The sequence below is a fragment of the Tauraco erythrolophus genome, chromosome 4 (assembly GCF_009769465.1).
Source record: "Tauraco erythrolophus isolate bTauEry1 chromosome 4, bTauEry1.pri, whole genome shotgun sequence".
NCBI lineage: Eukaryota > Metazoa > Chordata > Aves > Musophagiformes > Musophagidae > Tauraco > Tauraco erythrolophus.
Genome location: NC_141468.1, coordinates 4843464 through 4866355, shown reverse-complemented (window position 1 = coordinate 4866355; position 22892 = coordinate 4843464). Strand labels below are relative to the sequence as shown.

At 46.9% G+C, this 22892-nt stretch overlaps 1 protein-coding gene across 1 annotated transcript in view; it reads right to left on the bottom strand.

The window, feature by feature from the left end:
- Positions 1 to 520: 520 nt before the first annotated feature.
- Positions 521 to 22892, bottom strand: part of LOC104379846 (store-operated calcium entry regulator STIMATE) — a 36795-nt gene continuing 14423 nt past the window's right edge. Inside the window, exons 2-8 of the mRNA XM_086610828.1 lie at positions 22691 to 22739; positions 21644 to 21739; positions 19471 to 19592; positions 9541 to 9653; positions 8359 to 8442; positions 7102 to 7218; positions 521 to 634 (exon numbers count right to left, since the gene is read on the bottom strand). Of these exons, the coding sequence (XP_086466954.1) occupies positions 521 to 634; positions 7102 to 7218; positions 8359 to 8442; positions 9541 to 9653; positions 19471 to 19592; positions 21644 to 21739; positions 22691 to 22739 (695 nt within the window). The remainder of the gene's footprint in view (positions 635 to 7101; positions 7219 to 8358; positions 8443 to 9540; positions 9654 to 19470; positions 19593 to 21643; positions 21740 to 22690; positions 22740 to 22892) is intronic.

The following is a 22892-nucleotide window of genomic DNA, read 5'->3' as shown; positions in this document are numbered from 1 at the left end:
AAGCGGTTTTAAATCAAATATTTATTGCATTCCTTATAAAACAGTAAAAAGCACCAGATCCACTCAATCTTCCCCATTCAAGACATTTAAATACATATTGCAAAGTAGTTCTTTTGAGTATTGTGCATGTAAAAGTGTCACAGTTCAGGTAGTACAGTAGAGATATTTTTTTTTTATATATATATAAAAAAAGGAGACAATCTTTTGATTTCAGTTTCCAGCCCTCCTGACAAAAAGTTACACCCAGCTGGCCAGCCAGGGGAGATACACATCCATACCCCTAACCTCGACGTGCCCGCATGTGTACAGGTTAGGGCCAGACACATAAAGCAGATACTGCTCAAGCCCGTTACAGGATGCACAGACACCATCCCAACTGCAGAAGGACAGGTCTGGATGAGGCAGGCAAAAGGATCTCTGCAGATCCATAGGGATCAACTAGCATTCCCCACCCCGCCCTTCCTTGGCTTAAGGATCACAGTGCTGGTTCCTTTCCTCCACCTCCCTTGTCTCAGTGTTGTCATATGACCACTTGATAGCTGGGCTGCTTCATCTTCTGGTTTGTTCCCTGGAGTCCTGAAACATCCTGGTCGCTTTCACACTGATCAAAATCTATGTCTGGAGAGAGTAACACCTAGAAAGGAGAACAGACAGATATTGATGGAGCAGAAGTTCTCAGCTCTTCTGGATATTGCTTGCTGAAGGGGTCAAGCACCCTGAGAGGGGTCTGCTGGAAGATCTAATCCTCTCTGGCAGATGGGAAAGGTCTCAAGGTCACCTCAGCCATCTCTCCAATGACAGCCAGATGGATTTGGGTGCAAACACCATGATCTGGTGTCCCAATCTCCCCACCTCGAGAGAACAGGCAGCTAAAAGCTCTGTTCACCATGGGACAGGACTCAGACATGCATGTTCAGGCCAGGCTGCAGCCTCAGTGGAGATGTACAAAAACTAGGCCACATATTTTGTAAACAGCTGTACCAAATGTAGACTTTTTCCCAGGCCCCCAGCTACTTGCTATCTCCAGAGCTCAGCCAGGAGTTCAAGCAGAGCTACAGGGTTAGCTTCAGCCATGGCCAGCAAGCTCAGGAGTGGTGTCCTAGCCTTGTAGCATCTTATTTCCACCTGGCACAGCAGCTCCTGGCTCGGTGTGAATTGTGGGAGCCACAACAGAGCACTGACACCTCTCACCGGTACCTCTCCGGGTAAGAAAGCCCACAGCTTTACCCACTGCCTCCAGGAACACCTACGCTCTCAGTTGCTAACTTCAGACTTGAAGCTACCAACAGGCTGTTTTGAGCTAACTGGCTGCCACCGGCCCGGGACGTTTTGCACGATGCAGACGGAGCCACGCGTGGGGCATCCTCCAGCCACATTATCTGGAAGAGGAAAAAGGCCGGATTTTACTTAGGCTATAGCTGCACTGACTGCCGTAGAGCTGAAACCCAATGCCAGCCAGATGGATGAGCAGTTGGCACGGGTAATATTCATGGCTTGACAGACTGCGCAACCCCATCGTACCTCTTCTCCTCACCTCAAACACCCAGCTTTGGGCAAAAGAAGCCCTACGGTCATTAGCCCTGACAGTGGCTACCTCCAAGCAGTGCTATAGTGCAGTCAAACCTTCTGCTACTGCTTATGCCATGCCCAGCAGTACTCAGGATCTCAGTGGAATCATAGGATTTCTGGTAAACACTGGTCATCCACATCAGAAGCCTGGCCAGGTCCTGGGTACCTCAGCCCTCAACTCTACAGATGGGCACAAGCCTAACAGCACAGCCAAGGGCCTCCAGTTTTATTTTCCTAGATGAGCAATGCCAGCAGCCCTTTCCCCCTCCTCCACTTGCCCATTGCAGAACCCAAATAGATTGATTCGTTCCTGGCTGACACAGGAATAAAGGGGCAGATACCACAACCACCCCCACAAACATCGCTTCCTCCAGCAAGGTAGTGTAGACCTCCCACCCAAGTCTCAGCCCCATCTGACCCCACTTTGCACCAAAGACTGAACCAATGGACTACGAAGCCTTCCAGCTCAAAGGCACGAGCCAAGGGATGGTGCATGGGCTTTCAGCCAAGCACGTTCACCCACAGTGTCCCCAACAGCTCAGCCAGTCCTGGAGCTTGGGCAAAACCAGGAGCATGGGGAAATTAGTCTTATCCATGGCTATCTCCAGGCACAGTTGTGAATTAACGTGCCCTCCGCTTGTTAGCGCTAAGGCAGCGCCACGGGGGGGCCAGTCACCACAGCAACAAAACAACTAAACAGGAAAACCAAACTCCAATGAGTCAATGACTTCAAAGGAGGAGAAGAGCCGCAGGGAAAGATTTCCTCCCCACCCTCGTGCACAGTCCAGCCCCTCCATCTGATGTTGTTATCTTCACAGCAGCACGTCAGATGCTCAAAGCATAGCAGTAGATCAGATTAAGCTCTCTTGTTGTCCCCCCACATTGGTCTCAAGGAATTTTTTTTTCTAGCTCAAGACAGGCACTGGAAAGTTTCCATCTCTTCCAAGTGAATATTTCCTCTATTTATCATATTAATATCGTGATGCTGTGGAACCAGAAAAAAACAGGTGGGTAACTAGTCACACGCAGCATTACAAACTCACTGAACTCTGACAGGTTGCCACAAACTAGTTTTGGGGCCTAATGAACTGGTAATTTTGGTAGTTTTCAGCTGCAAACTGAAATCCCCTTGCAGCCAAGCGTGGATGAGGGAGTAGGCACTAAGCATTACACATCCAGACCCATTCAGGCTGCTACCTGCCCACTGTATGGCTCATACAAAGCTGCTCGAGCAAACAGTCTCCCAGTAACTTTTCCAGTTCCCTGGGGAATTTCATCACAAGACAGCACCTTATTGCTATGACAGTCATGGGACATACCCTCAGATGTAGTTTTCAAGCCAAACTCCAGTTTGGGAGTTCTCAGCGTAACTTGGACAAGGCGCTTCCCCAGCAGATGCATCCAGGTCAGGATCACAGTGGGTCGATGGCACATCTGGGAACGGACCACAGTTTCCCAGTCCTGGGACAATGTGCTACTGTCTCACTCAGCAGTCCTCAAATATTTCATGCATTCCTCCCCACACCAGGAGGTCAGCAGCTTGCAAAACAACGTAGGTCACACTACTGAAACAGGGCTGCCCACGCACTCTGCCAACCCCTCCTGTCTAGGGGAAGAGGCTGCTTACTGGTTTGGCACTCCATCCAAGCAGACCCTTCAGAAAACCAAGCCATCTCAGTGGCAGAGAAAGAAATTGCACAGACAGATGAGAACTATGACACAGGTTGTAAACCAAAGAAGCTCTGGAGGCATTTCTCTGCTAGCTATGGGAACCCATTTGCCCAAAGCTCCACCAGCCTGGTGTAGAGATAAGAACCATCCCACTGTCCTCCTGCACCTGAGCTTGGATGAGTTCCCACAAGTCGGTAGGGCTGACAGGTGGGAGAGCCTCCTTCCAGAGGCACCTCTATACCCATCTTCATTTAGCATTCCCATAAGTACCAGGCTCCTTAGTTTACCTTGAGCTAGTTAAAAATCAGCTCAGTTAACCAACCAGAAGAATCAAACATGGTCTTGGAGTATTCTCCAATACTTAAGAGCAAGCAGCGTAGGAACTGGCATTCATCAGCATCTTCTCTCTTAGGGATTTACCAAAAGTCACAGCTCCTATGAAGGGAATTGGGATAGGTGCTGAACTCCATGCTGACCAAAGGCAGGTCCCCATGTAGTGTATTTACTTTCCTCCCAACCTTAAACTAGCTTTTAGTTTCACACTAATGGTTCTCACAAGTACCACTGTTATTAGACTTTAAGGCTCGTCTCTGAAAACTAAGACTTCAGAAAAGGAGCAGAAACCCACTCACCTCCCTTGGGGGAAAAAAACTCACAAAACAACAAAAACAAGCTCAAAAAAGATCAAATAAAACATTATTAAAACTGACTTGTTTTCCTGAGTGGAGGAAACAAAGAAATCACTGATAAGATCTAAAGTTTATTGGCACTTGCAAGGGCAAGGGAAGAGAGACTCAGGTCAAGGGCAGGACACGTGCAAAGCAGAAATAAGGGCCATGCATGCAGATGAACGCATTTCCCCAGCCTAACAGCATTGGATTCAAACTGCTGCTCTTGAGAGGTCTCTTTCCATCCCATGAGAGAGGGCAAGACGATGACTATGTGAAGATTTGCTCCATTAAAAGCAAGAACCCACAATCACATCTGTGGCTCACCAGAAGAGCCTTTAAACCCACAATGGGCTGCCAGGTTTTTTTGGTCTACGGTGCAGCCATGGAGTCAGTAAGTGACATCAGTGGCAGGACTGCTGGTTGCTGGGTTTCTTCTTGCTACCCAGCTGGTCTACCGAGCCAAGAACAAAGCTGACTTTTCCTGCTATCCCTATTAAAAAAAAAAAAAAGTACTGAGTGTGGGTTCTTAACAGGTTAACTTCAACCCCCTTTTTCTATTCTCCTTCCTCTCTCCCCTCCTTCCTTTTCTGAACACAAACTGCTAGTTCAAGTGAAAATAATGACACTATTGGCAAGATAGGCAGAGGGTTGAAATTCAAGAAGGCAGCATGATGGGGAGCTGGTGGCGCCTGCTGCTAGACAGCCCTGATGAACCCTGATAAACCGTGGGACACATTAGCCTCAGCCAGCTCTGCCCCGTGCAGATGCTTCTCAGTCCCCCTGCTCCCTCCTCCGCTGGGCAGCAGGGAAGGAAGAAATTCCCCTACTTGAACAGGTTATTAGCAGCAACAAGCCCAGTAAACCCTCATTTTCTGTTTTCAAGCCAAAATTGCAGCCAATCCAGCTGTAGGGCCCAGCCAGTCAACATCTTTAATTTATAGCCTAAAAAGTTGATGCATAAAACCAGGAGCCTATGGCTATACCTGGAGGCCCAGTGCCAAGCCGCAGAATTGGAAAAGCAGGTCATCCACTTCTGTATTTCTTCACATCCTCCCTTCTCTGCCCAAACTATTTATTGGGCCAGAGGCACAGGAACATGTCTGAGCAGAAAGGAGGCAGTCCCCATAGACTGCTCCAGGTACAAACCAGTCCCCTTGGTAGCTCCACTGCAGCAATGGATCTGAGGGTTTCAACATGGACGGATGACCTGCACATTGAAAGTCTCACCAAAAATTTGTCTGAGAAAAGGAGTCCAGCACTTGGAAGACGGGAGAAGCCTTTGACACCAAGAGTGAGACTGTGGGAGTTGTTTGTATCACTTGAAACAACCTGTCTAGGTTGAGCTACCAGAACAGTCTTCCCTAGCTTCTGGAGATGAACAGGTATTTTCCCTTCGGATTATCCAAAACCAAGCTAGAGGCCACAAAACACTTGCCTCACCTTCAGTAGAGTAAGGCGGAGGGCCAGCTCCATTTCCATGGAGGACCAGTAACTATGACACCATCTGCGTATCTACAAGAAGCCACCATCTATGGGACCAGATGCTGCAAATTTAGGTTCAAAAGGCTAGAAAGGAGTTTGATGTCACCTCCTTACCTTTGCTTCTGAGCTGGTGTAATTTTAATTAATCTTAAACCTTCAGGAACACACCAGCACATCTAGTCAGTAAGGCAGACCTTTACCACCACCTTTACACTTTAAGCAGACCTCCAACCTAGCTCTTCTAAGGAAGTACCACTCTTAAACATCAGTCATCACCAAGAAACCAGGACTGCACCATAACCAGGGACAAGTTCATGCCCAGAGTTAATCTGCCTTCACATCCTAGGTTTGACTTCTTAGCTTCGATGCATAACCATCAAGACATACTGGCACTGCCCAGCTTAGGCCACTTTCCCCTCCTCTCTCCAAAACAATAAACATTTCTGGAGGATGCCCTCACCACACACACCACTTGGGAAACCCCTTGGGACACACTGCTTGCATGCTTCTAGTGACCTTGCCAAGCTACAACTGTTTATCTGGAGGCAGGGCCAGGAGGAATGACTCATTTGTCTCAACAGCTGCTCACATCTGCCTGGCCTTCCTGCCAGAGGGGGGATTCCTCTGACCCTGCATCCCCACGAGTGGCTGACACTTCTCCACTGCACCCTTGAGCCACAGAAGCCATGGCTGCTGTGCAGAATGCCAAGCACTCCATTAAACACCACTACCTCCATGTGTGTTGCAACGTCACAGCCATTGGCCATCCCACCCATGAGCACAAGATCTGAGTTACTCTTTACAAAAGAGCTCCGAGAGCACTAGAGCTATTTCTGTTCATCCTAAATTCCCTGGCAGAAGCCACTCCAGGAGCCAGCCTGTGGCTGCCTGAAGCTATCTTATCTCAGTGAGTCTTGCCAGTGAACTGCAGGATATCAACAGTTGTTCACAGAGCACTTTGAAACCAGGTTTGAGTGCCAGAGGAAAGAAGGGAATTCAAGCCAGCGACTCAGGTTATGGTCTTTGCCCAAAAGCCGATGAGAACCACAGACACCACCTGCCCAGCAAACCATGTGTCGTTAACAAGAGCAAAATCTGCTGGGACTGAGCATTTCCCCCTCCCCCCCCCCCCCCCATAACTTTTAAGTGGCAAGCTCAGACTACACAAAATACAGCTTCCTACAGCTAAGAGACCATCATCTGGCTGAAAAAATACCAAATGTTGACAAAAATAGGATTGCCAGCTAGGCCTTGTCCTCTAAAAGGATGCTACCAATTACAGTACAGAAAGTAAGCTCTCCTAAGCCAAAATTAATTACAATTAAAAATGGGAAAATTGAGAAAGAGTGCAAAGGTACCCACCAGTCAGCCTGCCACTCTGATAAGCCCACACAGGTTACTGCAAAAGCTAGCTCATACCCCATGAGATACTGTCATCATATTTAGGGCGATATTTCAGCAACACTTTGTAGGCTGAGATGTTGCCTATTGTTAGACAAGGCCAGATCCTGCCAGGAAACATCCCTCTGTTGACCTCAGCTGCAAGCACCAAAAGTTAGTTTGACTTCGCTGGGTCATCATGTGCATTCATGAAGCATCACCCTATGTCTAGGCAATGTGATGGTACGTTGCATGGCTGTGGTAAAGCACACAGACCACACCACAAACTTGCAGTTTGATCTTAAACACAGGACATCCTTGATCTTACCTGAGATTCTTCAGTTCTCCTAGCCCGAGGAGTTTCTATGGACCCATTGATGTCCAGGGTGTCCTTCTGCTTATATTTCCTCATGATCAAGCTGTCCACAACCCAGAACATAATGGCCTTGGGGAGAAAGAAGTTACATGAATAGATTGCAGAGATCAGAGATCAAAGTCATTCAATAACAACTATTTCTTCTCCTTTTAGTTCCTCCAGATATCCAGCCTCAATCAACCTAATTTAATACCTAAATTAACCCTGCATCAAGTACATCCACAGGGGTTGGATGAGTCCCTTCTCATAAATCCTATTGATTCCATAGCTGTTGAAGACCCAGAGAAAAAAAAAAACAAAAAACATGATAGAACAAGTTTCCACCAGGAAATAACCATTGAACCAAGCTCCAGCCAAGGTCATCTGCTCTGTCTGCACCACTCCCTGGTCAGTTCTTTGAGAACCAGAGTTTGCTTTCAAACAAGGAAACGCAGCCTGAGGTGGTGCAGAGAAGCAGGTAAACTCAACTTTGCCAATGCTGCATCCATTGCAATGCTCATGCCATGAGTTGTAAAGAGTCCAACTCACTCCTTGTCCAGGGGGCACCTGAATGTTAACACCTTGTTCTCACTTCCCATCTTAGCAGGAACTGAGCAGCAGGTCAAGGACTACCCAGAGTCAGGGGCACCAGGAAAAAAGCTGAGCTTTCAAGAGGTTTTGCCAAACCAGTTTTGAGGAGATCAATAGTTTTGGGTAACCTGAACACCTTGCCTTGCTGTAGTGCAATCTGAAGTCTAGCCAAATGGCTAGATTGACAAGTTGCCAGAGGTCATCGCTGACAAGCCATCCCACAGTAACTTAAAGGGCTCTGGGGCACCCTCATGCCTGTAACTTGCTGCTGAGATGCAGCCTTCAGCTAATGAGCCCCAGCTTTCTTCAAAGAATCATAGAATGGTTAGGGTTGGAAGGAACCTGAAAGATCATCTAGTTCCAACCCCCCTACCAAGGGCAGGGAAACCCTCCAAGAGCTAAAGAGTCAGCCACCTAGCAACTTGGACAAGGGAGCAGAAATTAGGACCATGGCAGGGCACTAGTGACAGATTTGTGTATTCGTGGCAACAAATATATTTGTTCTCACTCCCCTCCATCCTGTCCCAGTCACTGCAGTTACTCAATGCTGCCCAAACCAGTTCCTGTACATGCTCCCCGTTGAGGGGGGACCATGATTTCTGAACCACCCCACCCAGTACTTGCAGAGGCATCACTTACATTGACTATAAAAGGCACAACAAGCATGACAAGGACGAGCTCCAGCTGGGGGTTTGGGATGTAACCCAAGAGGATCTGCTGAAGCTGCAGAGGAGAAAGTGTTTAGAAGCATTATTTTAACAGCTCTGTTGCGAGTTCTTTGCTGCAAACTGGTTGCCTTCTTACACCAGCAATCTCCTAGCTAGGGTTCTGCAAGCCTTTGCTTTAGCCCAAGCTCTTAGAAAGATTACATGGGCTATTCCTTTGGCCCATCTGCCAAACACGTGACTTTGTACAGAGCAAGAAACAAGCACTGCTAGTCCTTCAGTGTAACTGTCCACGACAACAACTGGTGGGGCTTTCCTTGGCTCCTTGGAGCCTAGCTGCAAAATAAGGACACCAGCCACGCGTGATAAGCATGGAGAAGAATCCAGCAGCATCTCTGGATCTAGCAGTGCATGCTGCTGAACAACATGCTCACATCCAAGTCTGAGCACTGTAGGCTACTGGGTTTGAAGGACAAGCCCTGAACAGGAACAGATAAGTACTCCCAGATTGCTGTAAATAACTCCTCAGTCAAGTCACACCAGCCCGTGAGGTCCTAGGCACTACGTGTAAATGCACTCAAGACTGGAGCTACCCATTGACTCCTAGAATTGGTTTTTATACCCATCTGCCACCAGGTACATGGCTACAAGTGCCACAACTTATTATTTTTATACTTTAAAAGAGAAACTCGTGATCAACACAATTACCATTGCATGAACTACCATACAGAAGCAGTTGGGGGCAGGGGAAGGACGACAAACTACTTGGATAGTTCTTTCCAGATTAATCCCTAAGAATCCCCCTAGTTTAGGCATGGGATCACAAATCACCAACACAAACTGACTCGTCGAGACAATGTAGAAATCTTCTGGCAGAAGAAGCCAGCCCAGCCCATTTCATCCTTCCAAGGATGGAAAAGAAAATTAAAGCAGCATCTTATTCCACTAGCTTTTGACTAGCAAGAGAACGTAGCAAAAGCCAAACTGTTACGAAAGTCATGTTTCCCCAAACTTAAGTAATAGCTAATGATTACAGAGGGATGTCAACAAGTCGTAAGGATTAAAGACCTATGATGATGGGGACCACTAATAGGGAAAGCTGACAAGAAACAAGCCACAACAGCTGCGGCTAGAAAAATACAGCTCAGGAACTTACCTTTGTCCAGCCAGGAATAAGCAGGACAAGGCTAATCACAGTCTTCTCAAAAACCATTATCAGCAAGTAGAGTATACACTGGCCAATCCAGGCAGCGGCTTGTGGTGGGTCACCTGGGAAAACAGCACATTAAATCTGAGACAGAGGACAGGAGGAGCCAGGCTTGCAGAAAAGTTGCCTCACGCTCGATACCTGAGCTGATTAGAGGGACAAGAAAGTGCTCCCATATTGCAAGTTTTGCAGTGAGATGAATACTCAATACCAAACTTAAAATTAATGGAGAGATTTTCATCTATAGTTGCAGGAGCACACGCCTGGAGCAGAAAAGTTTGGTGTCCCTGCTGGGCACACAAGCCATCATTCCACTGAATATCAAAACACACCAAGATCTAAGCTCAAATATTTCTAGTTTAAAAAAAAAATTAAATCTGACTTGAGAAAATTTAGCAGACTTGCATCCCTTGCTAGTTGCAGCTCATTTTGCATCTTTGCAAATTGATGTAGAGAAAAAAGTGCAGAAAGGCAAAAACACACCCTGCTTCCGTTTGTGCAGACTCCCTTTATCAGGGCAGCTACTTGGCCTTCATGCTGCCGTGGTGCTTTTGAATTAACTTGGCTATAAGCAAGAGAGCTCTCCCACACGAGACATGACATACAAGACTACCACCACTGGCCTTTCCTTCTAGAAACTGATTCTGAAATGGAGATGGCAATTAACCAGACCTCTGCTTAATGTGAAGGGCAAGCAAGGAACAAATTTCAAACACGACTCAGAAAACCCTACCTACCTTGCAGATGCTAACGTGACCTGTATTTACCTGCCTCCATTCCCCCAACCTGCCTCTGAAATTCACCAAGAGGAGAAAACACCACCAAAAACCTTCTTTGCCTTGCATCTCATCCCTCATTGCCTGTCCTTCCTTAAAGGGCAGATTTAGGTTAGATATAAGAAAGAAATTCTTTACATTGAGGGTGGTGAGGTACTGGAACAGGTTGCCCAGTGAAGTTGTGGATGCCCCATCCCTGGAGGTGTTCAAGGCCAGGTTGGATGAGGCTTTGGGCAACCTGGTGTAGTGGAGGATTTCCCTGCCCATGGCAGGGGGGTTGGAACTAGATGATCTTTGAGGTCCCTTCCAACCCTAACCATTCTATGATTCTAGGATTCCTAGATCTACAGCTTTGCTGGAGCAGAAGTCCTACAAGCATCCTACAAGGCAGGCAGGCAGTCAGCTTCTGTAAAGGGGAGAGATACAGCTCTGGCTCTTCCTGAAAACCTGTTTATCCAGCAACGCCAGCACTTGCAGACACTTCTGGGCTCTCAAGGGCCACAGCCCAGTAGTATTGCAAGTGCTTAATGGAAAAGCCATTCCAGGTAACTCTAAGGAGACTGCATCAACTTTTATGAATGTATGCTTTCCTCCACTTAGGGGAAAAGATCCATAGCCTTGGAAACGCAGGTTTTCCCTCTCCTTCGGTCACTCATGGGCATTGCCAGTATCCTCCCCATGGTGTTGAGCTACTTTGAGCTAGACACAGGGATTTGAGGGGAGGAAGCCCTTGCTTGTGCAAGGGAGCAAGCATCCCATGTCTTCAAGGACAGACCACTAAAATCCTTTATATAGGGAAAGATCGAAAGCTCAGAAATCTCAGTATCCTACTCAAATAGTTCCTTACAATCATGCACTGCTTTGCAGCATCAGTCACTTCGTTTGTCCCTTGTCCAGTACCCTTTTGTCAGGGTACCAGAGATTTCATTTCTCTTCACCTCAGCAAACCTGGAAAAGTGTACAGGGACAGGTTTCCCTTGCTTCCAGTGGCTAGGAGTCTTGTAGGAGTCGCTCTCAAAAGCCTGCCCCTTTTTGACCAGAACACCAGACTGATGATCCTTTTTGAATTAAAACTAATCCCAATAGCAATCCTCAAGACAAAACACTGCTGGACTGACCCTCGTCTATACAAGGACCAGGCAGTATCCTGCACACTTCTCTGTAAAAAAAACCAAATCAATCTTTACAGGTATTACCTGCAATATCTTACCAAACCAATTGCCAGCAACAGCCTGAAAATTCCTGGTCACCATTTTCAATACAAGAAGCACAAGCTTTCAGTCCTAAACAGAATTATTGTTTTTTTTTTGCTGATGAAGTGAACAGCTGGTTACGTGATATTCACTGTCTGAGCAAGAGACAGGGGCTCCATCGCCCCAGGTTTTAGAGCAAGTCGCTCAAAAAGGATCGATGCTAATTAAATATGAATGTTTCCAACGGGGCGCTCACCAAGTAATAAGTAAAAGCAAATTTGTATTGTTCACAACGATAACGGTGCCGTATCCATTACATGTGCTTGCTTCAGCTCTCTGCAAGCACCCTGCCAGCTGGTTATCATCTTCCCAGGCTCATCGGAACATCTCAGGGTCTGCAAAACTGAGCTACACTATCTGGCTTCGGAAAGCTGCAGCATTTCCTCTTGCCACTCGAATACAAAAGACAACCCCTGGCAATAGGTGTTTCCAACGTAATTGTACCAGGATTCGGATTTGCACCTGCGCCAGAGAACCTAACCCACCGCAAGACGCCGACGCTCAACCGGCAGCGGACTGGGAACTCTGCCGCGCTTCTCTCAGCACAACTCTGCTTGAGACGTGGCAGGGGAAGGCGACACTGGTAGTCTGCAAAAGCACATTTATCCAAACCGTTATGCAAACCTCCGGCCACAGAAACCAGCAGCGCATACCAGGATTTAATAAGAGCTGGTATCCAACCAAGCCCAGCGCTAAGGGAATCCGCTTCCCGGCAAGGGCAGAACAGGTTCGCGTGTGTATCTGTCCTTACTCTGTCATTTGTTAGCAACGTACCAAAACATTTGCCTCGTTGCAAAGCTACAGCTAAGAAGAGCTATCCAGCTAATGCCTCCATGCCAGAGACCTCAGAGCAATCACCTCGCATCTCAGCTTTTTAATTTCTCAGGCTGTGATCGAGAAGGAAGCAAGGGAAGGGAGAGGGAATGACTGGGACACCAGGGGTGCAGAGAGGCTGCTGAGCTGCGAGGACAGCAAGCAGAGCGCGCCAGACCAGCAGGCAACTGCATGGAGGGGTGGGGAGGAAGAGGGAGCCAGGAAGGTGACGTGTGAGCACAACCAGCAAAGCCCGCAGAGGATTTCGGAAAACACACATCTCCGCTCCCTGGCAGGCAACGGCTTAATGGGTGGTCTGGGGAGGAGACGGGAGCAGTGTTACAGGCAGCTGGCAACTAAAGGGCAGTGTCAGAGAGGCTTTGATCCTCCTGAAGCATGGACAGCCTCTCCCGATGGACTCGGGTGCCTAGTTGTCTTTGGCACAGGTTAGGTACAGTAGGGCTTTTGCCCCTATACCCCAAGACCAACCGATTCTCCTACAAAGCCCCAGGTTACCATCGCCCATCAGAGCTCCAAGTACAAACAAAACAGGAAAACAAACATATCCATCGTGTCCTTCCTGCATCTGAACTCTTTCCTTTTTGCTCTGTGTTGTCAGCTGTGCTCCATCCCCCGTGGGGAGGCAGGACTAACAGCCACAGCACCCTTTGCAAGTCGGCTCTTCGGCGCTGCAGTCACGATGGCACTCGTGGAACAGTTCTCTCATCTCAGCCTGCCCAAAAAGCAGCAACGAGTTTGAGATCTCTCCCAAATACCTGCCCTCTCAAACCCTTTTGGGGATAGGAGGTCACTACCATTTATCATCACAAAAAGCTATGGTTCTTGGTGTTGCATACTGTGCACTCAACAGCCCTCGCCAGGTTTTGGCTAACCAGGCTGATACACAGACACTAGAAAAGACAACTGCTTCTCAACCCACCGTAGGCATGGACTCGCCCATGTCTCCAAGGTTAACAGCTCCTCACCCCAAAAACTTTCCCTTCACTTTCAGTTCTCAAGAAAGCCATCAAATTGCTCTTGAGTTTTCCTGAGGTTCGACAACCTTTGGAAAAGGAAAACCTTTTCTCTCTTTGCTAGAGAACAGTTTTTACTGTGCAACTGCAAGATTCCACCTAGGGAACCCCACCTCTCCGAGACCAGAGGTCTATCCCACCTGGGCCAGCTTCACTGGCTAAGTGCACAGGGCATGTGCAAGTGGTAGAGCAAGTCTATGCTACCAAGCAGGACAGACCTGCGCCCCTTGCCACCCACCACAGCCCACTTTGTCAAAGGTGCCTCCATCACGGCATGGAGCTTCAAATACTCACATTTCTCACTCCTTTTTTCTGCATCACTTAGAGAAGATGCTGTGAATTTCCTCCACAGTTAGGGGGACAGCAGCACTTCTTACATGTCCACAGTGGAACAATATGGAAAGAGACCTACAGACCTATGCAGAGGCCAGATTTGGTCATCTACTCTATCACCTTAAGCAGCTCAAGAGTGCTACTGTTCTGCAACCTCTTCCTCCTCCTCTTCCATTCCGAGCTTCATTTTCAGACTATGGGATGAGATGTTTCTGTACAGGAATTCATCCTGGAGCGCAGAATTAGGCAGGACTCAATTTCCATCCCCTGATAGGAAGATCAGAGGGTGTCTCTGCAGTTACTTTTTACTGCATCTTGGTCTCCCAAGAACAGGAGGCTGCTCTGTACCAAAAGAAAACGAGAGAGATGAAAGTGAAACAGCAACATGGCCCACAGGGCTGCAAGGACAACTTCAGCTGTAAATAGACAGTGGCTCCTTTCCTTTTCCCAAGGAGCTCAGCTCCTTATCTCAAGTAGGTTTGAAGTCATCCAAGGACCATTGATCCACCTCAGAGTGACCATTATCCAAGTCTTAATTACCACTAATTCATCTAACTCTGACTAATGCCAGTAACATACAAGTCACCATTTATTGGCATCTTATCAGGGGAGAGGGAGCCTTTGGTGTGGTCCCTGGACAAGTCCATAAAAGAGATTTGCTACATCTCCTCCTTCCACAGTTTGGAAACAGGGCTGGAAAACTTGAGCTGATCCCAGCTAACCATGCACCTCATTTAGGTGCTGGCTTCCTGCAGCAAGATGGTTAGAGGCATCCTCAGACACAACTTAATGTCTTTAATGGATCGAGTGCTGTCCAGAGGTGTCCTGCTCCATGGATGGGAGAGGATTTTTCTTTCATGAAGTGTTTCCATTACATAAATCTAGGTGAGTGCCTATAAGACTGTTGCTGCCACACAAGATTGCCAGCCAGCAAAAACCAATCTGCTACCTGGAGGCTAAAAAAAAAAAATAATAAAAAAAAATAGATGCCTTCCTCTTTGTTGTGTTCAGAGCTTCCCTCTCCTTGTAGGAGAGTGGAGAACCGGTCCAAAGATCTTTGCAGTCTCCACATCATACCTGTTAGGAGATTATGTTCAAAGCTCCCTTTGAACACTTCCAGTTTCTTGTCCCCAGTCCTAGTTGGAAGGTAACCCAGGACATCTCAGCTCTACACAGTGACTCTACCACCAACCTCTCCTTTTAGCTTAACAAACATCCTTTGCTCAAACCTTCTTATAACCTCCTCCCACCCTGACAGAAATAAATATCCTCCTCCAGCTTCACCCCAAAGGACGCACACACTGCCTTTAGACTGTTCTCCTCCAGCAGCATTGCTGGTGCTCCCCACCATCAGCAAAACTTCCTTGGTGAAGACCTAGGACCACTGGTGCCTGCAGCAACCTCACACAAACACGCGTCTCATACTCCGCTCGTGCGTGGGAGCCTGACTGCTCGCAGAGCAAAAGCAGCACTGCTTGAGCTATTTGAGTTGTTACCACACAACAGGATTAGTTTTAATCCAGGCTGTCTAGTGTACCAAGCTGTCAGCACAGCCCACATGGTCCTGCCAGACAGCTTTATTTAAGGTCTTTTGGGGACTGTGTGCGCTGAGCAGGTAGGAAAAAGCTTAGCCACAGCCAAAACAGAGGATTCAGTGGGGTTGAGGAAAAGCAAATATTTGAAAGCACTGAAAGTTGCACTGGGTGACATGGCAGGGATAGAAAGAGTCAATAAAAACCTCTTCAGACATACTCAAACAGTACCTCCAAAACCAAGGGACCTAGTTATCAGTGCCAAGTACAGAGGAAGGTAAGAAATAGCAGTAAAGTACCTGAATTGCACAGAAGTGCTCACTTTGAGGGCAAGAACAGTTTTCAGAGATTGGGACCTTGCCCATCAGTGCAGCCAGGTGGGTCTGGTGGACATCCCAGACCCTCTCTGGCACACCCTGCATCTGAACTGAAAGTGGGCGTGCAGCTGGAATCAGTCCCCAGTGTGCAGTGCCACACCACTGTTCTGGGTCTTCTGTCCCCAGAGATGCTGCTATCACAGCGAGGTCACCACTGCTGCTCTCATCCCGATCCACAAAGTCCAAAGGTTTGCACCCCTGCTCAGAGCAGGGACCCTGACCACACACTCGACCATTTCAGGATGACCCTCAGTTCTCTCCTTACTTCTCCCCTGTGGTCCTAGGGGTGGAAAGGCCAAGCATGCTAAGGACAGGACAGCCCCTCAGGTTAGAGCTATTTTCAGCAGTATTTCCTCAAACATTAGCAGCCAGCTCCCTTGGCTGCTTCAGGACGTGGGAATATTTGTTATGGAAATTTTTTACAACACCACAACAGGGCCAAAAGCAGCCTACACAGGTCCTCAGTTAAACTCAGCAGCTGGCATAAAGCTTATTCTGCTACAACTAAATTTGACCAGCAGAGTTCAACAGGCTGCTAAACAGACTTTAAGGTCTCCAAGCAACATGCCTTTCCATTTCCAGACAGTGAATGAGCACAAGGCATCAAGCTTAGACCAGTCAGTGACCGCAGCCACAGTCATACACAAGTCAGCATCCAGATGGGCATCCAGAGAGGCATCCTCGAGCAGGAACACCCTCTTTCTCCCCATCATTTCTTAATGCTCCTCCTCAGCATTTTACTTGCACATGGCAGAAACCATCTCTTAATGCAAATTCATAGCATTGCTTACCTGAAAGAAATACTCCAGTGTTTCTAAAGTAATACTTCGGAGTTATTAGACACAACTACAATGCCAGAACACTGCAGCTATCTAGAGGTTCCCTCTCTAGGGAGCTGCTCACTGCCATGGGAATGGGTGAGGGAGAAGAGGGCTGGAGCAGGTTGGAGGTGGGGCACAAAGCTGAACCAGGCTTTATCTCTGTATGCTCTGACTCGAGCCAGCATTTCCCCTGCTCAGTCTGTACAGACTCAGTAGCATCTCCAAGACCTTGGGTAACCACCTCTCAAGTCCTTTACAGCCTTAAACTCCACTCTGCTCTTCTACCTGCATAAGTCTCCTACAGGGAGAGCACCTACAGACATGGCCTGCTGCCACCCTGCTGGAGCAATGGTGCACAGAGCCTTCATGGAGTTTCTTAGCTTTGATCATGTGTAAGGCAACCCATTGCTCTCCAAAGTCTGCTTGAACCAAGATGAAGAATAAACATCTCCAATCTTTAACCTCAGGAGCCAAGCATCTGCAGAAGAGACAGCAGCCTTTTAAAATGCAGTTTCCTGTGCTTAGATACAGTCCAAAGAGTAATCAAGAACTGCTGGGCAAAGATGGAAGAACATAAGCATATGGGAGCCTTTGACTCCCCACTAGCTAAAAACCAGGTCATTCCTGGCTGGAGCAGTCCTTGGCCAAAAGCTCAGGCACAAGCGAGGCTGATCTCAGAATGGGTGTCTCCTGGTTCTTTTGAAATACGAAAGTAATTGATTTTTCTAAACAGTCCTGGACAGCTGGATGCTTAAAATAGCAGCGTAGATTTTAGGCGCTTTCCCTTCCCTTTTCTTTGCTTCTCCATTAATGCAGCTATTGCGTCACACAGGGAGAACCAGCTGGGGCCACAGAGACAGATGTACCAACAGCAGAGCAGAAAAGCTGCTGGAGCACAAAACAAAGGATAACTGCAGCAGTTTGCATCAGTTGCAAGGATGCAACCAAGAGCTGGAGGGTCAGAAATGAAGCAGCTGCAACAGTTTTGGGTTTTTTTTTTTTCTTTGTCCTCAAAGACCACGCAGGTAGATGGGTACACTAAGACACAACTGTTCTTTTCTGATGGTTGGAGCACAGTTTGCAACATGGATTTGGTGTTTTCCTGCCCTTCCTCCTCTGCAGAACTACAAGAGATGCTTTTGCTCCTCAGGAGAGCTGAGGAAAGCAACAAAGTCTGGTAGAGCAATTAGATCAGAAAATGAATCATATTTCTGGAGCCTGTGGCAAACCGTTCAAAGTTCACTTGCATCTTCCAAACTGTTTTGGAAGTTACTTAACATCTGAGATGAGGATAGGAGTGTTTTCCTTCCCTAGCCCTACAACAGGACTGCATTGGACATGCCACTTGACTCCTACCAAACTTTTCCATTGTGGTCACTTTGGCCAGAGACCTGCACCAACAGCGGTGCTCAGTGGATGAGATATTTAATCCCCAATTCAAGAGCTAAATTCAAGTAACAGCACAAACTTTTTTCTTTTTTTAATTAATGAAAGCAAGATTTCCTCAGTGGAGTGGGCTGTTTCTGTAGTCTAAGCCAGCCTTCACGAGGGGCCAGCTACAGCTCAACAGAAGTTCATTGCAGCCCTGCAAGGCTAAAGCAAGCTGTCAATACACTTTAACATTCCCTTGCTGCTGCTCTACTGCAGACGTGGCGCGTGAAGCTGAAAGCTGTCCCATGGGATGGCTGTTGCTGGGCTTCAAGTCCTTGTTGCCAGACCCTGAACCAGAAATATCTGGATTCCTCTGCTGTCTTGTCTGAACGACTTGAGTGCTTTGCTCTTCAAGAAAGAGCCATTAGGGAAAAAAACGGTATTTCCCACCAAACACATGCTGTCAGGATGCTGAACCTGCTCTGGAGACCACTGCAGCCTTTAAAGCCACTCTCAGGTTTGATGACAGCCAGCCCTGCCACATCCTATCGTTTCAACCCACCTGTTGTCATCTCATTCCCAGTCTGTAGCTGCTTCCGCTGTCTCAAACACAACCATCCCCTTTATCCTGTGCCATGACCCATTTACACGTGCTGAACGTGAGCCTGAGTAAAAGCTGACAAGTCAGTGGGGTCTCCACACTAGCACTAGTTTGGTCCCAGTTTCACCAGCTCAGTCATCAGACCAGCTACTAAAAATACAAAGGAACAAGCCCTACCTTCAGAATAGACTTAATGATTAAGGTCTTAAAGGTGGGAATGTGATTGGTACAAATAGGATGCATTTTCTAAAGTAAGACTGAAATCTGTCTTTATATTAGATATAATGTGAAATAGGCAAAGGGTTAATATTTCCCTTTTTGGCAGCCACGGAGAAGCACTGGAAGTTGGCTCTGCTCGTTCTGAAGAGAAGTGCTACCCTCTAGTGGGATTGCCTGAGAAAGGCTTTTCTCAAAGTTTTTCTCACCTCAAGACAGGAATCGAAGTAGAGAGGTTGACAGCCTGGGACATCCTTAAAATTGTTTGGTGGTTGGTTTGGGTTTTTAACATCAGTTGGAAAAAACTCCAACCAACCAAACCTACAAGTCATTTGAGAACTCAGTTTTAGGGCCAGGCTGTGTCCTGCTGATGCCTACTATAGTTCAAGGCAAACGCAGGAACAACTCCACGTTTTGAACTGAGAGGCCAGGAAAAAAACCCAAAAGAACCCCACAGAAACCACCACCACATCCAAGCACATTAATTTATCGTACACATGTCCTGGGGTATATTATCCACTCAAGAAAACTTTCATCACCAACCTGCTATGCTCAAGTGTGCTTGGCAGGACAGCAGGCAGTTACTTGTGACCTAGTGATGTCCCACCATTTAACACTCTGATCGCTACCCATGCTCTTGCAGAAGAGATAACAGAAGCTTATATTTTTTTATCCCCAAACTGTAGTTTCTGCCATTTTCTTCTCCCTATTCACAGCTTGAAGCAAACAAGCACCCAACGGTTGACACCCACCATATTCTCCGAAGACCAGGTACATGTACTTCTTATGCTGCACGATCCAGGAGACAACTTTCACACCAAGCCAGATCAGCAGCATCCCCAGCGTGGCATCAAGGATGAAATTAATAAGGTAGCTAAGAGCAGAGAAAAATTCAGTTTTCAGTTGAATAAGACTTAAAAACAAAGTCTTTTATTTCAATATAGGAACCCATAAAAAAAAAAATCCCCAAGATTTAAAAAAAAATCCCCACTTAACAGTCCAAGGCTCACTTCCTTTCTCTTTTATTGGATTTTCCTAGAGCCTTACCAGCAATTTCTTAGTTTAAAAGCAGAGAAGGGAGCAGGCTTCACCAGCTCTCTGGCATTGCTCATTTATTCATACAGCATTAAATACTTCCTAGGCCAGCCTTGCTTAAAAGTGACCCCAAACAGAAATCTCTCCATTTGCAGCATCTTTAGTTCTTATTGGGATGAAATCCCAAGTTTCAAGGAAACAGAACCAAACATTTTTTGCATTTCATACAAGGAAATTAAACCTTCTTGGACACCACAGCTGCTCTGCAAATTGTGCAGCAGAAGGGGCAAAAAGTCCATTTTACTGAGCAGTTGCAAGAGGCTTCTATGAGCAGACACTCAGACTGAGAGGCAGAAGGTCTTGGGAGAGGTGATGAGCCCTGACTCCACAGCAGGCACCCTTGGGGTCCCCAAAAGCCTTCGGTTCAGGGTCCCCATCGCAGAGCCACAAGCTGAACCCATCACCACCAGGAGATCTGGCCTTGCTCTGCAGCGTTGGATGTTTAAGCCTCACTGGACAGAGCATCAGAGGCAGGAGACCGACAGGGACCTTCTGGGGACTGCAGGGTCCAAGCTCCAATCCAGGGCTTGGTATTTTAACGAACTCCAGAGAAAGGGGAAGGAAAAAAAAAATCATCACTCAAGACTTATGTTTTCTGGCCAGTTTTCCATTATTGGAATATTTTCTCCCAGATCAAGCCAGATTTCTACAGCGTGAAGAAAATACCAAGCACAGAGCTACAGGAATTAACATTTCCTTTTCCAGAACTTGATACTGCCTCTGACTAAAGACACTGAAAATAACCATCTGCTTTTGATATCCACTTTGAAAACATGGCATTAAGTTTTTTCTACATCCAAAGGCTCAGACTAACTTATTACAGTTTTCAGCTGCCGAAATCAGAGTACTCTGCCACAAACATGAGGCTCTGGTGGTTTATACTGGGCAAGACACATAGTGTATGAGCCTCAAAGCCCTGGGACAGGGCTGTAGAGTTTTAAGCTGCCTGGTTCAGGATGGCAAGTCAGGCAGCACAGGGAAATGTAAAACATGCAGTAAGAAAAAAAAAAAAAAACAAAGGGCACAGTATAAGCACGAAAGGGTTTATTTTAAAAGAGTGTCTGTTTAAAAAACAACAGTAAATCATTTTAGAGGTTATGTTTAGCCCCAGCCAAGCTTGTGTCTGTTTAAAGAAACATATCGAGGTGCAGCACATATTTTTTATATATAGCAAAAGAAGGTGGGCCAGAAGGTTTGCAGCAGCATTTTGAAGCCTGGAGACATTTCTCAAAACAGGATAAAGTTAATTCTGAAGCTAAATTTGTAGCTGCAGAGTGGCTGCTCTGAAGCAAAGGTGGCATTAGAAAGCCCCTAAACAAGACTACGAGAATACGTGTGGTAGGTGCAAATGAACATTCCCCAAAAAAAATCATAGAATCACAGAATGGTTTGGGTTGGAAGGGACCTCAAAGATCATTTAGTTCCAACCCCCCTGCCATGAGCAGGGAAACCCTCCACTACAATATCCTTACATTGGACAACGGCTTCACCCACACACTTAGGATGCTCTCAATGCTGCTCTGAGCCCAGCCAAACTGAACAGTCTGGTGTGCAAGCAAAGGGCACGTTTAACAGTTGCAATTGCTGCAGCCTTTTGCCCTTACATTTGAAAGTGCTTTTAGTCCTCAGAAAAGCATGATTGCACTACTTTATCTCCATCAGACTGCAAAGACCAGAAGACAACCCAGACCCTGAAAATAAGCTCAGCATGGTTTATCCCCATGTAGTGCTTCAGATGGATCAGTTTCCACCGTGTATGACATTTTCCAACAGGCTTTCTGCTTCCTTTTACAGATGTAGGACACAAACACGAGCACCTTGTGTACTTACAGAGAGCAAGGGTCCTCTTCGGTGAGATCCGACAGAAAAACATTGGCAAAGTGGATGAAGAGGGCACCTATTGCTTGCTTAGAGGTATCATAAAACCTGGAGAGAGGAAAAAAAAAAAGGAAAAAGATCTGTGCCCTGGAGCACCAGCAGCCAGGAGCAGTCACCCGAGCGAAGGTCCTGCATGGGTCTGATTTCCTTCCAAGATGCATTCATCACACCAAAGAATTTGTACATGGTGAAAAAAGGGACAGTTTGGCCAACTCCAAATAAAAGAGATACCGCTTCAGCACGTGGCAGCTCAGTCTTGGAGATTTGCTGCTGAGTTTTAGCCTGCAGCGAAGGGCAGGTCCCCCTCCAGTGCTCAGCCTCAGTTTCTCCAACTAGCAGTAGGTGCAGGGAGAGTGTCCAGCTACTTACAATTTTTGCACCTGTCCACAGGGAACTGGATGGAATTCTTTAATTATTTTAGGGGAAGAACCAAACTGAGAAGACTAACAGGCTTTTCATCACTAACGTTGGCTGGTAGCTCCATGCTGCCAAGCTGGCCCGACCATACACTGAGCCCACTCATATGCCCACCTCTTGGCATCCAGTAAATCCTACAGTACAGAGATGCTTTGTAGAGGTGCCTGAAGCTGACGGCCATACCCAGCTACCTTACATCAACACACAGCCAAACATGTTGCCTGCTCTATGATTGAGCTGTGTCAGGGGACACCAAAGTGATTAATGCAAGTTAAGAACAAAAGTTGACCCTGTCTAGGAGATAGCCCACGTACAGGTATGCCAGCAGATGAGAGATGACTAACCTCTTGGTTCAGTCACCTACAGTAAAATCAAGTTTTTCTGGAGGAGCTAGGCAGGGAATTTTCATTCGAAGGAGCACCAGCTACTTTATGGAGGTTTCCTTGGCAAGCAGCAGCAGAGCATTTCATTTAATGACTAAATACCACGTAGGATACTCAGAGGGCCTAGAAGATTGTTAGTATAAGACAAAATAATATTACATATATATGGTCATTTCAAGCTCCAAATTAAAAATCTCACCATATCCTCCAGGGACGTCTCTCTTCCTTTGGTTCCTTGAATCGTTTTACTGCAAAGAAAATTAGAGTTATGTTAACCAGCTGAGCTGAACTGATACACGAGTGCGGTCTGTGCCAATCTTCAATGCAAAAGCAGTCAAAAAAGTCTGGAGGATGCTCAGCGTTTGCCAGTCTAAAACTTAGTAAATCCAAAGGGCCTGGCT